General features: G+C 38.4%; 1 protein-coding gene across 19 annotated transcripts in view; it reads left to right on the top strand.

Annotated features, from left to right (window-relative positions):
• Window positions 1–14007, top strand: part of LOC148420331 (neurexin-1a-like) — a 231673-nt gene that overhangs the window by 105998 nt on the left and 111668 nt on the right. For 17 of the 19 annotated variants that reach the window (XR_015866291.1, XM_088420618.1, XM_088420624.1 and 14 more), the window contains 6 exons: window positions 2334–2537; window positions 4067–4093; window positions 9855–9977; window positions 10438–10819; window positions 11305–11495; window positions 11871–12044. Coding sequence is in view for 18 of the 19 variants with exons in the window: in XM_088420618.1 (XP_088276744.1) it covers window positions 2334–2537; window positions 4067–4093; window positions 9855–9977; window positions 10438–10819; window positions 11305–11495; window positions 11871–12044 (1101 nt within the window). In the remaining variant the exon portion in view is untranslated. The remainder of the gene's footprint in view (window positions 1–2333; window positions 2538–4066; window positions 4094–9854; window positions 9978–10437; window positions 10820–11304; window positions 11496–11870; window positions 12045–14007) is intronic. The other 2 variants (XM_088420629.1, XM_088420616.1) reach the window with 1 other exon arrangement.

Raw genomic sequence — 14007 nt, 5'->3', positions numbered from 1 at the left:
CACTTTGAACTTGGTATTTCCTATCAGTTTCCGACAGTTTTCAAATGCTACTCTTTGCTGTGTCAGCCTGGTAGGAAGCAGTGTGACTCGTTTGTCACACACCCCTCTCATCTGCAGGGTACCCCAGGAGGAGAGTGGCGAAATTGGATTTGGGTGAGAAATGTGACTGAGTCACTCTGGAAGGGATGGATGTGACATGTGACTTTGTGTGACGGAGAAGAGGTGATGAGGTGCCGTGTGGGACAGTGATACCCTATGACCCCAAAACTCTCCATCTCCCTCCCATCGGAAACATCCGTCTCAACACTGCAAGAGCAATAATGGCTTTGTTATTTGGTTGTGGTTTAGTTACATTCTCGGAAATGCCAACGTTAAACAATCTCCCCGGCATTTCTCCAGACAGATGCCTAATGCTTTGAGTAAATGCAACAGCAAGGAGTGAATGCTCAATATTTATGGCCCAGGGACCAACATGTATCATGTTGAGCTTAATATATCTTGCCTCTATCAATGTCCCTGTGTGGTTTGGCGTTGGGTGTAATGCTTCAGTCACTTTATATTGATTAGAATCCCCATTATTATTTCTTTTCCGATGGGAGTTTAAGGAATACATTTCTGTCCTATGCCAGAATTTTAAATTCTGTTTGGACACCGTTTTTGAGACATTGAGTAATCCTGAGCAACGGGGTAATGTTATTCAATGTTTGTGAGTCACAGTTGTCTTTCGAAGCACACCAGCAATTTGCTTACGGCTGAGTGGCACATGTAGAAGGCAGCATTCTTATTCATGTTTCACATCTTCCTCGTTTCATGTTTATCCTTTGCCTGGCTTTCAGACCTCTGCAAGGCACTATACAAATGTACAAAAATACTGTAGTTCCCTTGGCATTACTTTGATCAAGCATACATCTGACAATATAAATCGTCTTCGTAGAAATTGAGGATAAAGTGTGTTTTTGAACAAAATATAATGATGAAAAAGAAATAGGACACCGGTTGATACATTAGAGCTAGCTAGGGCTATAATTTCCAACTGATGTGTGAGGGCACCTAACTGTGCCCAGAGAGATCATTTGGCTTGCTGCGGAAAATAATCCAATTTCACTTAATAGGGTGGACCTTCACTTGCAGTCGTTGTGGGGCTGTTTGCCTTTTACAAAGACTACACTATAATGTGTTCAACGATTATTTACATTATACATATAAACCAAATCCACTAAATGAAATAATGTTTTTCTTTTCTTTTTCTTCCTTAAATGATTCCTTTTCCCATTCTTTTGTAATCAGCTGTGGAACAAAGATAGGTTCATCAAAATATCTGAAAATGTGCATTGTTGCCATCTAGTGTTGGGTGTACATTAGAAAACGCTATTTCCAAGCTTGAAACTTTCTGTGGCGTAGCATCAAGCTCTCCCCAATTCCTGTCTGGTAAAAATTCAAATTGGCGAATCTGCTGGTCAATGACATTGAATATGTTGAATGGTGGCATAAGACACTACAGAGGGTCCTCGAGTTACGACGGTCTCGACGATGTTTCGAGGTTACGAACGCGCGCAGTCAACAATTGCCCATCACCATGGAAGTGAAATGAGATATTATTAAGCGGTCTAAAAACAGTGAAATGCCAACGAACAAATTGTTGCACGTAAGTTCGAGTGCGATGTTCCGTTTTGGGGTTTTGTTGATGTAATAAAAGTGACGGTTGTGATCGACCCTACTTCTCCGCTGCCATTCTTACCGATTCTCGCGTGCGCCGGGGTGAAATTGGCCGCCGCACTGTTTCCAGTTGCACGGTCCTTCAGAAAAAGACAACTTTACAGTACAGTACATATGGAGTAATCTATTTTTTTAAAAATGTATTATGTATTTATTTATTATTTTTTGGCTATTATTTGTATGGTGTTCCCACATACACTGAAATTCAGGCTGCGCCGTGTCTTAAGAACGGATCCACGTCAAGTCAAATAACAGAACTAGTCAATGCTTTCTATGAATGTATTGATTTTATGATCAAACTAACAGGCGTGGTTTAACATTTGCATAGTAATTAAGTACGTGCTTGAATTGAGATGAGATCATGTTATTTCAGTATGCATGTTTTTTGTGCTATTTCTTTTTAACTGTGTGCTTTGAGGTTTTTCCAATGTAAAATATGTTCCTTGACTCAAAAAAGTGTGGAGCACTGCCCTTGAGTAAAGGTTGAGAAACATTACAGAGCGTACATGGGTATTGGGGAAAAACACCAGAGAAATTTCTGGTATTGCACCCCCTTTGGCTAGACTGACATCCGTGTTTTTTGTTTTCTTTTTGCCATCTCTTCAATCCATTTGCAGAGGCGACGGTCCTCAGCTATGACGGCAGCAAGTTCATGAAGGTCCAGCTGCCAGTGGTGATGCACACGGAAGCCGAAGATGTTTCCATGCGATTCCGATCCCAGCGAGCCTATGGAATCCTAATCGCCACCACCTCTCGGGACTCGGCCGACACCCTGCGTCTGGAGCTGGAGAGCGGCCGAGTCCGGCTGACTGTCAATTTAGGTAGCGAACAAAGCGTGTATCCTCTGCAGCAGCAAAGTCATATGTCAAATTGAGCTAAATTATGCCTGACAACCATTTCAAATGCACTGCCGCACTACCACATGCGCTGTACTTCACACACATTCATATTACGCATTCACATTCATGAATAGAAGGAGATGGTGTAAAGCTTTCAATGGCAAGAGTCTGCGGCTCTCTGCTTACTGCCACTTGAGCTCACAGCTGCCTTTGCCCGGCAAGGAAATGCTCACCATTCATGCCATCAACTAGTAATTTCTTATTACTGTGTCTGAGACATGTTATGGTGCTGCTGCGGCCCTTTTTTATCTTGGAGCAAATTATATCTAACTCCAAGATTATGGCTGGGTGGGTGGGTGGATGGATGGATGGATGGATGGATGGATGGATGGATGGATGGATGGATGGATGGATGGATGGATGGATGGATGGATGGATGGATGGATGGATGGATGGATGGTGGGTGGGTGGGTGGGTGGGTGGATGGATGGAAAATCATCTATCATATGACCGAATTTTCTGCCCTTCTTTAAAATCAGAGCATTTCCTGTAGGGGCAGGCAAGTGTTGGTCTCTGGCTGTTTGCTCCCACTTTTCTGCTGCGGTTGACAACACACGACAGGCAGGGCCAGAAAGGAAGGCAGGGAGGGGGTTTTCGAACTGGGTCACCTATTGCAGAGCACAACATGAGCTGAGCTTTTGCAACCAGGGAGGTAAAAGGAAAAGTAAGATAACGCCTGTGTGCCCGCGGCTTACTGTAAGTCAGTCATGAAAGTTGACAACTAGAACTGCTGCGGTTGAATTAAGATCACAATTCAGCATGCTGGAACAGGAAATACACTTTTCTGTTGTACTCTTTTGTCTTTTACAGCATTACATATTACTTAGTGTTCATTCACTTTGATGTTACCTTGAAATCAAGTCAACACTGTAAAATTGAACTTACACCGTCAAGTGTTCATTACTTTGAGAAATCCATGATTATTTTTTTAATTTGTGCTAATAAGGTGATTGACATATTGTATACATCAGACATACTTTATGTATAGATCATTATTTCAACATTTTTGATCTGGAAGTAATGTTAGAAAATTATGTCATAATTCAGGGACAATCATGTTTTGTTAGCGAAGGATAGCCATACTTGCCTGGCTGGCCCTGTCTGACTCTGACCAAAATTTCTTGCTCTCATATATATATAGACAGTACTGTACATGGAAATAATCCACCTAAAATGCAAAGATGAAAAAAAAGTATATTTTAATTTAGTATGAATTGCCAATTTTCCTCACTTGTTTTGGATAATCCCATAAACCATGTTTTTGCTCCTCTGTCACGACTACTGCAGCACTTTAGCGGTCATGTTGCAGCTGGAGGCCATTGATGAGAGCATCAGATGATGGTTAGGGTCCGTGTGTATGTCCCCAGAGAGGTGGACTGTATACTTTACTGATGTCTGCAGCTGCAATGTTGAAAGATGAATTTATCTCTCATCTATTCTTCCCCATCTAGATTGTGTCAGGATAAACTGTACCTCCAGTAAGTTACTGCTCACATTCATTTCCTCTACAACTTTTCTTTTACCGTACTTTGCGGCATTCATATGCTACAGTCCTGGCTGTATATTAGCCTTGTTTTATCAATGACTTACTATTTCTTTTCTGCAGACATTATAAACGACATTCAAAAGTCTGTAAAATCTATCTGACTTGCATTTTGCATTGCAATTATTAGAATGAGCGGTTTACAACAACTGTGTAGAGTGTGGTTATAATAAATGATAGCTAAGCAGTGGTATGCATTTTTATTATATTAATTGATATTTAACAACAACAAAAACATCAGTAATAGTTTAGTTTTATTAGATAAGAATCAGGTCATATTTTCCTTCTTGTCCTTTGATTCCACTATGAGTAGCTGGTAGTAAATTGATGAGGACATTCGTGGCACATATACAGGAAATTCAGAGTGTGGTTTTATTATTATCTTTAACTTGCCTCACAGAGCAGAAAGAAATGTTTGAAGAGGAAGGCGCGAGAATAGATCATTGCCCGTGTGTATCTGATAGTGTGTGTATTTTAGGAGGTATCTATCCGTGACATTTATTATTCAGGAACTATGATAAACAAATTATGACATCTTTGGGGTCATCATGCATGACCTCTCATTTTGTTTAATGATTCTGGGATTTATACATACTCTCAGTATCAGAGATAATAATGCCTGAAATATAATACCTTTTATAGAGGCTGTCCCCACAAATACTACACAGAGATTTAATATGCCTTAATTCACTTGTCCGTACTCTGAAGGTCATGATACGATGTGAGGTCTTACACAACAGACGCCTCGATGTCGCATCATGTGATGTGACCTCTAGACATGCCTCTGTGAGCCAGCCACTCTTAACACCTTTCTAAATGCTAAATAGCATCGTTCATGCCTCCTGGATGCATCCCTTGTTTGTGTATGCAAATGAAAATCTCACAGCTCTAATTCCCCATTTCAACGCTTAAAAAGGTCATTCTTGGTTCATGACGATGCTGTGAAAGCGTAATATGTACACACAAAACCTTGGTAATTCTTTTGCAGCAATATTTGGATTGGTCGAACTACTTTGTGGTTTCAGAATAAAACAAAAATACAATTTAGTATTGAAGCGTTGAAATACATCACTGAGGTTTTCCCTGAAACAATAGTCAAGTGAAATGTATTCATATATGCCTTAATCACAATAGCGTATCCAAGGGCTTCACAAGTGAAAGAATCATAAAGAAAGTAAGTGGATGCTTAAACTTCTATTGAGATGGCATTCCAGCGCATTGGCGCCCAAATGGAAAAAACTATGATCCGGCCGACTTCTTTCTAGCTCTTGGAATCACCAACAAACAGACAGAACATATAAAGATGACGAGATAGGAAGTTGCTAAGCCGTATAATATTTTAAAAAGAAATAACAAAACCTTGAAATTGCATCTCAGGTACACCAGAAGCCACTGCAATTTGGCTAGTATCGGTCACGGCAAGATTTTAAAAATAATTTCAATAATGGTTATTCCAGGAGAAATAACTGTTTGAATAAATAGAAAAACTGAAGAGCCACACCAAAATCCGTCTCCGGACTTAGGAAATTGAAGTTTGAGGAGATAACTATGTGTATTAAGCTCATGTTAAATGAGCTATTTTTCTGCATTTATTATATTCCTTGTTATTTCCGTCCTCTTCTTTCCCCCACATGTTAATTAATGTGCGATGTCAGGCGCTGCAGTTCTGGTCAGCTTGGTGGATTGAAAAAAAATGAGTAGCAACTCAAAGAACACATCATTGTCAATTAGGGGCCTAGGCTCCCTGGGGCTGCCAAGAGCTGGCGGAAGAAAACACTGCCACATTGACTTAAACACTCATAACATGTACCAAACGATGGAAAACTAAAACACATAAGCTTACATTATCTGGGTACAGATGGTCTACTGTTTTTATGCTCCTTAAACAATACAGGCCTAGAGTTTTTTTGTTTGTTTTTTTTTGCAGTCTTCTACTTACCTTCTTTATGTAAAAACTATAGCAAAGCAACAAATCTCATCTTTGTAAACTCATCTTATATTCTTGCGTTCATATCCGTTTGACATATTTTCTGTGGGTTAAGTGTGTTTCCGATTTCCCACTTTGTGAATAATCAGTAATCGCAGCACCAGTATAACATTAAATGCACTCGAAGCACTTGTTTTTCCTTTTCCTTGCAATGCAGCTTGAGTTCATTTTGCCATAAGGACCCAAAGTTACGCACCAGTTGTGTTCCACCAAGTTTATGATTATGTGTATATTCCAAAAGACCAAAATGGATAAACGAGTCTATTGGAATAATTTTCCGCGTTCTCTAACTGGTGCACACAGCTTTATACCTTGTCACTTTAAATTGAATCAGCCGGAGACATCATATCTTTTACTTGATCCTCTCCATTTTAGTCATATTCATGTGTGTGAACAAGGATGGACTCGGACGTTGGTTCAGTCCACTTGCTTCTTTTATTGAAAATAATGTCGGAGCAATCTCAGCTAACATGACCTCCTAATAGTTGCAATAGGCACTGGGTGCTAACAGCCAATTCATGATTGTCCTCGAGCTTGTTCCGTTACGGTATAATTATTGTAAGTAGGAATAGAGTCGATGCACATCTGTGCGTTGAAACTCGCCGTATATGCCTTTCAGATCAATCTTCTTAGAATTATGTCAAATAAAAAATAAAAAAAAAAGGATCTTTAAGTTACAATATATAGGACACACCCATACTTTAGGCCTTCATTTTTTGGGGAAAAAAAAGGTTTGTATTATATTTGGGAAATTATGGTAAATATAAACCGAGACCTACGACATTCCACACAACCACAGTTGCACGTTTGAGTCGGCCTGGTTTGTAAAAAAAAGTATCATTAACTTTGTTAGGCTGTCAGTACCAAAATGTGCACAGTCACTTACGTCTATTGCACTGCATTTGAAAAGTAATCAGGCTGCTCTTGTCAGCCAATATGGAGCACTCGAGTGTTGCGAGCTAGCGGTAATTTATGACAGATCCTGCACTAAACACTGGCAACAGGCGCTGTACAAAAAAAAAACGAACAAAAAAAAAACAACAACAAAAAAAAAACTGTGTTAATTAAGTCCTTAGCACTCTGAACTTTCAATTGAACGTGATTTTAGAAGAAAATTGTGTACATGTGGAGTTGCAACTCGTGACTCACTCTAGGAGCAACAGTTTGTTCAGCAGAAAGAGTCAATTTAGCTTTTGCCAGGAACAACTTATGAATAAAAGCTTAACAAGGTATTATGTGCTTGGTTATAGGCCCACCATGGGCACATTAAATGCTAACAGCAAAAAAAAAAAAAAAGAAAAGTATGTAATCTCATCTGTCTTGCTGTTTGCCTGCTTACAGATTATTCTAAAAAAAAGTATACCAGGTTTACCAATATACCTGGTATATCTACTACAAAGAAAAAATGTGGGTTCAGATTGTTAGGTGGTGAAATGATGAAGGCACAAATATATATATATATATATATATATATATATATATATATATATATATATATATATATATATATATATATATATATATATATATATATATATATATATATATATATATATACACACACACAAACACACACACATATGTACTATTTTGGCTCACATAGCTGATTACTCAAAACAAACTAGAATCATGGACCATTCGTGACCATTTGTGAATAACTTCAGTGGCAATAGCTTCAGTGAGCAGTTGTTCTCTTTCAGCGCTGATTCAATTAAATCGCTTTAATGGACTGATTGACCCTGTTTCACGACCTTTTTTTGATGGAAAGTTTTCACAATGTTTTTTTACATTTATTAGACTAGCAGTTCGCCTGGCATGGACCACTAAGCTTTCCTTTCCACCAGCACAGGTTTTGATATCTGTTTTTGACAATAATTCAGTAGTTGCTGATTGGTCAACTTCTTTCCTCCACCTGAACGAGTCACAAAGTCGAGCCGGGTAGCAGCGGCATCTTGCTTGTCATTTTGCCAACCTGAGGTGTTTGACTGGATAATCACATGTTCTCTTGCTGCCCTTGTACTTCTCCACCGTTTCCTTGGGCACGCAAGTCAACGAAGGCGGCTTGATATCGCTGTGGGTCCATCACTGCAGATAGATCAACATAAGTGAAGACTTTTGGTGGCTGGATGCCACATTCAAGTTGGCCTTTAATGTCAGTCTCACAACCACACACAGTAAGGCAGTGGATGCAGCGAGGAAATGTAGTGTAATGTAAATGGCCTCTTGGCCCGCTTCCTTTTTTCTCTCCTTGGAGAGCGCAACAAGGGCAGAGAGATGGAAGAAAACGATCAAGTACACTTTCAAGTCCTACTCTATTCCATTATTTCATATCTCTGGCCCTTAATCCCTCTCCAGTTTCAATCCCGCCTCTGTGTTGGGTGCTTACAAAGCAGAACTGGGCCTCTAAGATTGAAAATGTCCCAGAACTTTGGCATCCTCGCATTTGCATATGCAACACATCAGGGGTTTCTTATTTGCTGAAAAAGAGAGAATAAATAGTCATCAAAGAGTTGAAGAGAATGAACCTGGCACCCATCTAAAATAAGCCTCACAGTGGGCAGAGCCTAGAGATTTAATTCTGTCACAATGGGATATTGTCATCCTCGTGTTTGGTTGTGTGGACACAGCAGGAGATTGCTGGAACAGCATTTCATATATAAATTCCAAGATCTTCACGGAAGTTACATGTTTCTCTTGTCCGACCATTCCAGGGATTTTTGTGATTTGTGAGTGGTAATTGCAGAGAGTCGTGTGGCAGGATTTTACATGTTTTTTCCATGTGTACGGTTGTTATAATTTATTAGAATTTAAATTAGATTGCTCAATGCTTGAAGTGTTTGCCACATGATGTGACCTCTCATTCACAGCCTGTCTGATAGCATTTGTTCAACTCATGCCATGTAATAACGCCAGTATTCAGGATTGGCTGAAGGCACAATATCTGACTTCAGTGTGATTTGAATTCTTGTCAGTTCAAGATTAAACCACATCGCGGTTACTAAACTTTCATGTTTAATCTAGCATGCAAGAAACATCACATAGCCAGCGATGTGTTTCTCAGTTATTTGTGAGTGTATGTAGTTACAAAAGAACCACACTCTGCATTTCCTTGTTTTTAGATTTTTCAGCGGCGTTAGTTGTCCTCTCCATTAACAATTTAGCAAAATAGTACAATTGTTTTGTTTGTGTTTATTTGACTAATAACCCCTTGTGATTAAATATGTACTATATTGAATACAAGAGATCGAACAAATTAGGAATGCAAGGCGTTCATGCAATATCTCATAATGGTCATATGCTGCCATCTACTGGTGGGATGTGATTCGCTTGAATATTGTCCGGCAAGTTGGAATCGTCCTTCTTCTTGAGTTTAATGAACTTCGTTGAAACCGCAACAGCGTAGATGTACAGTAGAATAGTTATGAATAGATGGCACTCAATCATTTTGAATTTGCAAGTGCTGACAGTTCTGTGGTCTTTCTTTGTCTGACGACGGAACAGCAAAATGCAAGTCAGAATAATGTGTTTTTTTATGCAACAATAAATATGTCAACCTTTATGATTTATGCTTTTGTAGAAAAAAATGAACTAATTTACTACATTCCCCCTTTTCTATCTCTCTCTTTTTCGCATTCTTTACATTTTTCTTTACAGATTTTATGCTTACCTTGCATGTGTGTTTGTTAACCATTTTCGGACTGTCCTGCAGGCAAAGGTCCAGAGACTATTTTTGCGGGTCAAAATCTGAACGATAATGAATGGCACACGGTTCGTGTCTTCAGGAGGGGAAAGAGTTTGACACTGACCGTAGATGATCTGACACCTGTGGAAGGTACTTCTTCCAGAGCATCCACGTGGAGAGGAACAAAAAAATCATTAGTCTTTGATCTTCATACAGTTAAATCCCTAACCTTTTGCTACCCTGGCCACCTTTTGATTTAAATTGGATTTGTATTTGGTGAATCCATATCTTTAAGCAACCACGAAAAAGGTGAAACTTTTTTTTTTTTTTTACCATTTGAGAAATCTGAAATAATTATACCCTTTCCATATACACAAATAATGTTATGATTTTTTTTTATAACAATTTCTTGCATTATGCTAGAGTTTTAAGTACCAAACCCAGTGAGCGATCATTATTTGATGTTCTTATTTTTTCCAAATGTAAATACAGTAGCTCTCGATCTTGATGATTCTAGCTCACTTCCTTATGTATTTTGGTCATTTTGAGGAAGTGTTTGTGCCACTTCCCTACAACATCACTTTTGCTTTTCCCATCTGTGCAATCAAAGGTCAAATGGCTGGTGACCACACGCAACTGGAATTCCACAACATCGAGACAGGCATCGTGACTGAAAAGCGCTTCATGTCTATGGTGCCGTCCAATTTCATTGGTCACCTCCAAAGCCTGTCCTTCAACGGCATGGCCTACATAGACCTTTGCAAAAATGGCGACATTGACTACTGTGAGCTCAACGCCATGATCGGCTTCAAGAACATCATCGCTGATCCTGTCACCTTCAAGTCGCGCTCCAGCTACGTGACGCTCACTGCTCTGCAGGCTTACTACTCCATGCACCTTTTCTTTCAGTTTAAGACCACCTCTTCTGATGGCCTCATCCTCTACAACAGCGGGGATGGAAATGACTTTATTGTGGTGGAGCTGGTCAAAGGGTATGTATATATTGTTTAAATCTCAAGTATAGTTTCTTACTCTGTCTTTGCAAACAGTCTCTCTCTAAAGCGCCAGCTTTTTTGTCAGCATCCATTACCAGTTTTCTTCTTCTTATATATATATATATATATATATATATATATATATATATATATATATATATATATATATATATATATATATATATATATATATATATATATATATATATATATATATATATATAATATTGTGTGTGTATTAGCTGGGACATTTAGACTTTGGTGTGGTATCTGAAAATCTGAAAGGTTGTTTTTCTTCATTACAGTCCAGAGTCTTTGTTAATTCTGCAGACAGATATTAGTGCAGCTGCTTTTATACAGCTGTACTGAAAAATGCTTCAAAATAAAAAAAAAAGTGGCAAAACTATTATGGTGTTCCTGTTTTCTTTGTAAAATCAAATTATCTGTTCATGTTCAAAACAGCCAATTTTGTCTTATTATAGATACCTGCATTATGTGTCAGACCTGGGAAATGGAGCCCATTTGATTAAAGGAAACTCAAACAAGCCCCTCAATGACAACAACTGGCACAGTGTAATCATCTCCAGAGATGCCAACAACCTCCACACCGTCAAGATCGACACCAAGATTACCACCCAGACCACTACAGGGGCCAAAAACCTGGACTTAAAAGGTATACAAGTATATAGTGTGTTAACATATATCCTCGTCACGTGTGCATTATTTGTTAACAGAACTGCAGGAAACTAGGATGGGTTTAATTTACATTCAATTGTACAAGCTGGAAATCCAAACAAATGATCAGAATTTAATTTTTATACCTTCTCAATGTATAAATGAATGTACTGGTCGGTCTCATGGGGGCATACAATGAGTTATAACTGACATATTCAAATTGTGCACTCCCTAGAAGTATTTTCTTTGTAATTGTGCCTTATCTCACAATAGCAACGCTGTTTTTTCTCCTTCCTCTGGATCATGTACAGCGCAATGCCTGTTATATTTCCCTAGGGGTAAGTATTGTAACGTGCTTCCTTTTCTCATTCAGGTAACCTCTATATTGGAGGAGTAACGAAGGAGATGTACAAGGAACTGCCCAAACTGGTGCATGCCAAGGAGGGCTTTCAAGGTTGTTTGGCATCTGTGGATCTTAATGGCCGCCTCCCTGACCTGATGTCAGATGCGCTGGACTGTGTGGGACAAATCGAAAGGGGATGTGAAGGTGAGCTTTTATTAGCCTGTTTGTAATTTTTGTTTTACTTTTTTTTATTCATGAGGCTGAGTAACACTAAATGCAGCATATGACAACATTTTTTAGTTTTTTTGTTTTTTTTTGGGTGGGGGGGGGTGCTCTACTTTTTCCACACATTTTGTACAGGTAAACCTCATCTAAATGTTAAGTGATTTGAGGTATCTGGAATCTGTTCATCAGTCATCATTTCCAACTGATGTCATAAACCAATGGGAATTGTTGCTGTAAGTCCGTCGGTACTGATGGAATAATTGTATATATGTATATATGTTATTCTATAAGAACGCATTGCTTGCACACCTAACACACATACACACACACACACACACACACACACACACACACACACACACGCACGAACATCAACAATTCCTAATATGGTATCACTCTGAACCTTTTAACTACCTTCTTTGTAATCTTTGTAATAAAACAAAGAGGAGATCACGAGATCGCCGGAACACCTTGGTATTCTCTCCCTCTTTTGCAAAAGATTTTTGACTCAGAGTCTTGCCTTGTTTTTCAGTTTTTTTATTGATAATTCTCACAATAACTTTTTTAAGTTATGTTTTTTTAATTAAAATATATCTTACCCAAAATACGTGAAGCAATTGTCATGTTTTTTACGCCCTGTCTTTAACACTACTGTTGAGGATTTATTTATTTATTTATTTACATTCTCATTTACATTGCATCCAGGCATCACGGTATTGAAAAAGATTATTTAAGACACACTAAAAAGAAAGAAAATAAATAAATTATGAATGAATTCACATTTGTCGCTGCGCACCAATCGAGCCACAGTCCCAAACTGCTTGTGCAAAATGAATGTGTTTTTTGTTTGTTTGTTTGTTTGTTTGTTTGTTTGTTTTTGCTTGTTTGAGAGTAAATTAGTGTATTTCGTTAAGGGAAAAATTCTTCCAATCTTCTGCGTATTTTGCGCCTTTTCCCCACACTTTAGAAGTCTGCAAAGAGCAAGTGAGAGAAATCATTTGCGTTGATTTGGGGACATGTAGTGTTTACTTCCATTCTTGATGTTGACAGGATGAGCTCACTGCTTTTGCTATACTAATAAAATTGGTCCATTCCCATATTTAGACATGCTGCATTTTCTTGCTCCCCCTCTGAAACACCTGTACTGTCCACATCCACTCTTCAAAACGCCCATTTAAATAAAAATGAATACTAAAATACTATAATTACAAGATGGATCAGGATTTTCTTCCATTTCCATCTCTTGTACAGATGTATTTTAACATTACCAACACAATGGTATCTTATAACATAATATCAATTTGTAAGTGCTGCTGTTTACCAGTTAACTGAATTGTATTTCCTGATGCCATCCCTGCTAAGACATGCATGCCACGAACATCTCATGACATGAATAATCCGTGTAAGCTTTTTTTTAATATGTGTTGTTGTATCAAGCACTTAGCCATGGACAATTTCATTTGGCCACAATTTGCCATATTTGCACTGTTCTTGCTAATGCCATCTCCATTTTATTTTGCACTGAGCGCACTTACTTGGATGTGAGAGTTTGCCAGAAGCAATCATTGTGAATTATGTCTGAAACCTTTGTTGCATGCATAATTAGCATGAGTAGCGCGTTCAAAGACAATACTGTATTGGATTTACTTTTCAGCATCAGTCACCTAGTTTAATTTCACATTTCATTCATTCGTCTCAATTGAGTGAACACGTTCTGATCTTTTTATGGTTCACCATTACAAATGTAATCAAATTCAGCATCGTGTGTGGATGTGTCAAGCTTGATGGTGTTTTTGTGCCACACAAATTCAATGGTTACTCTTAAGAACACTGTTTGAAACTGTTTGATTGGTTACAGTGTACTGTGTAGCTAAATCTCCTTATCCTCATGACATTGCTGATGCAATTTGAATGTTTTTAGTTTGTCTTACCCTAGTTTACA

Source organism: Hippichthys cyanospilos, chromosome 8, assembly GCF_059441005.1.
Source record: "Hippichthys cyanospilos isolate Australia breed blue-spotted pipefish chromosome 8, RoL_Hcya_1.0, whole genome shotgun sequence".
Taxonomy (NCBI): Eukaryota; Metazoa; Chordata; class Actinopteri; order Syngnathiformes; family Syngnathidae; genus Hippichthys; species Hippichthys cyanospilos.
The sequence above is the reverse complement of the archived record's forward strand: the minus strand, read 5'-3'. Positions and strand labels throughout refer to the sequence as shown.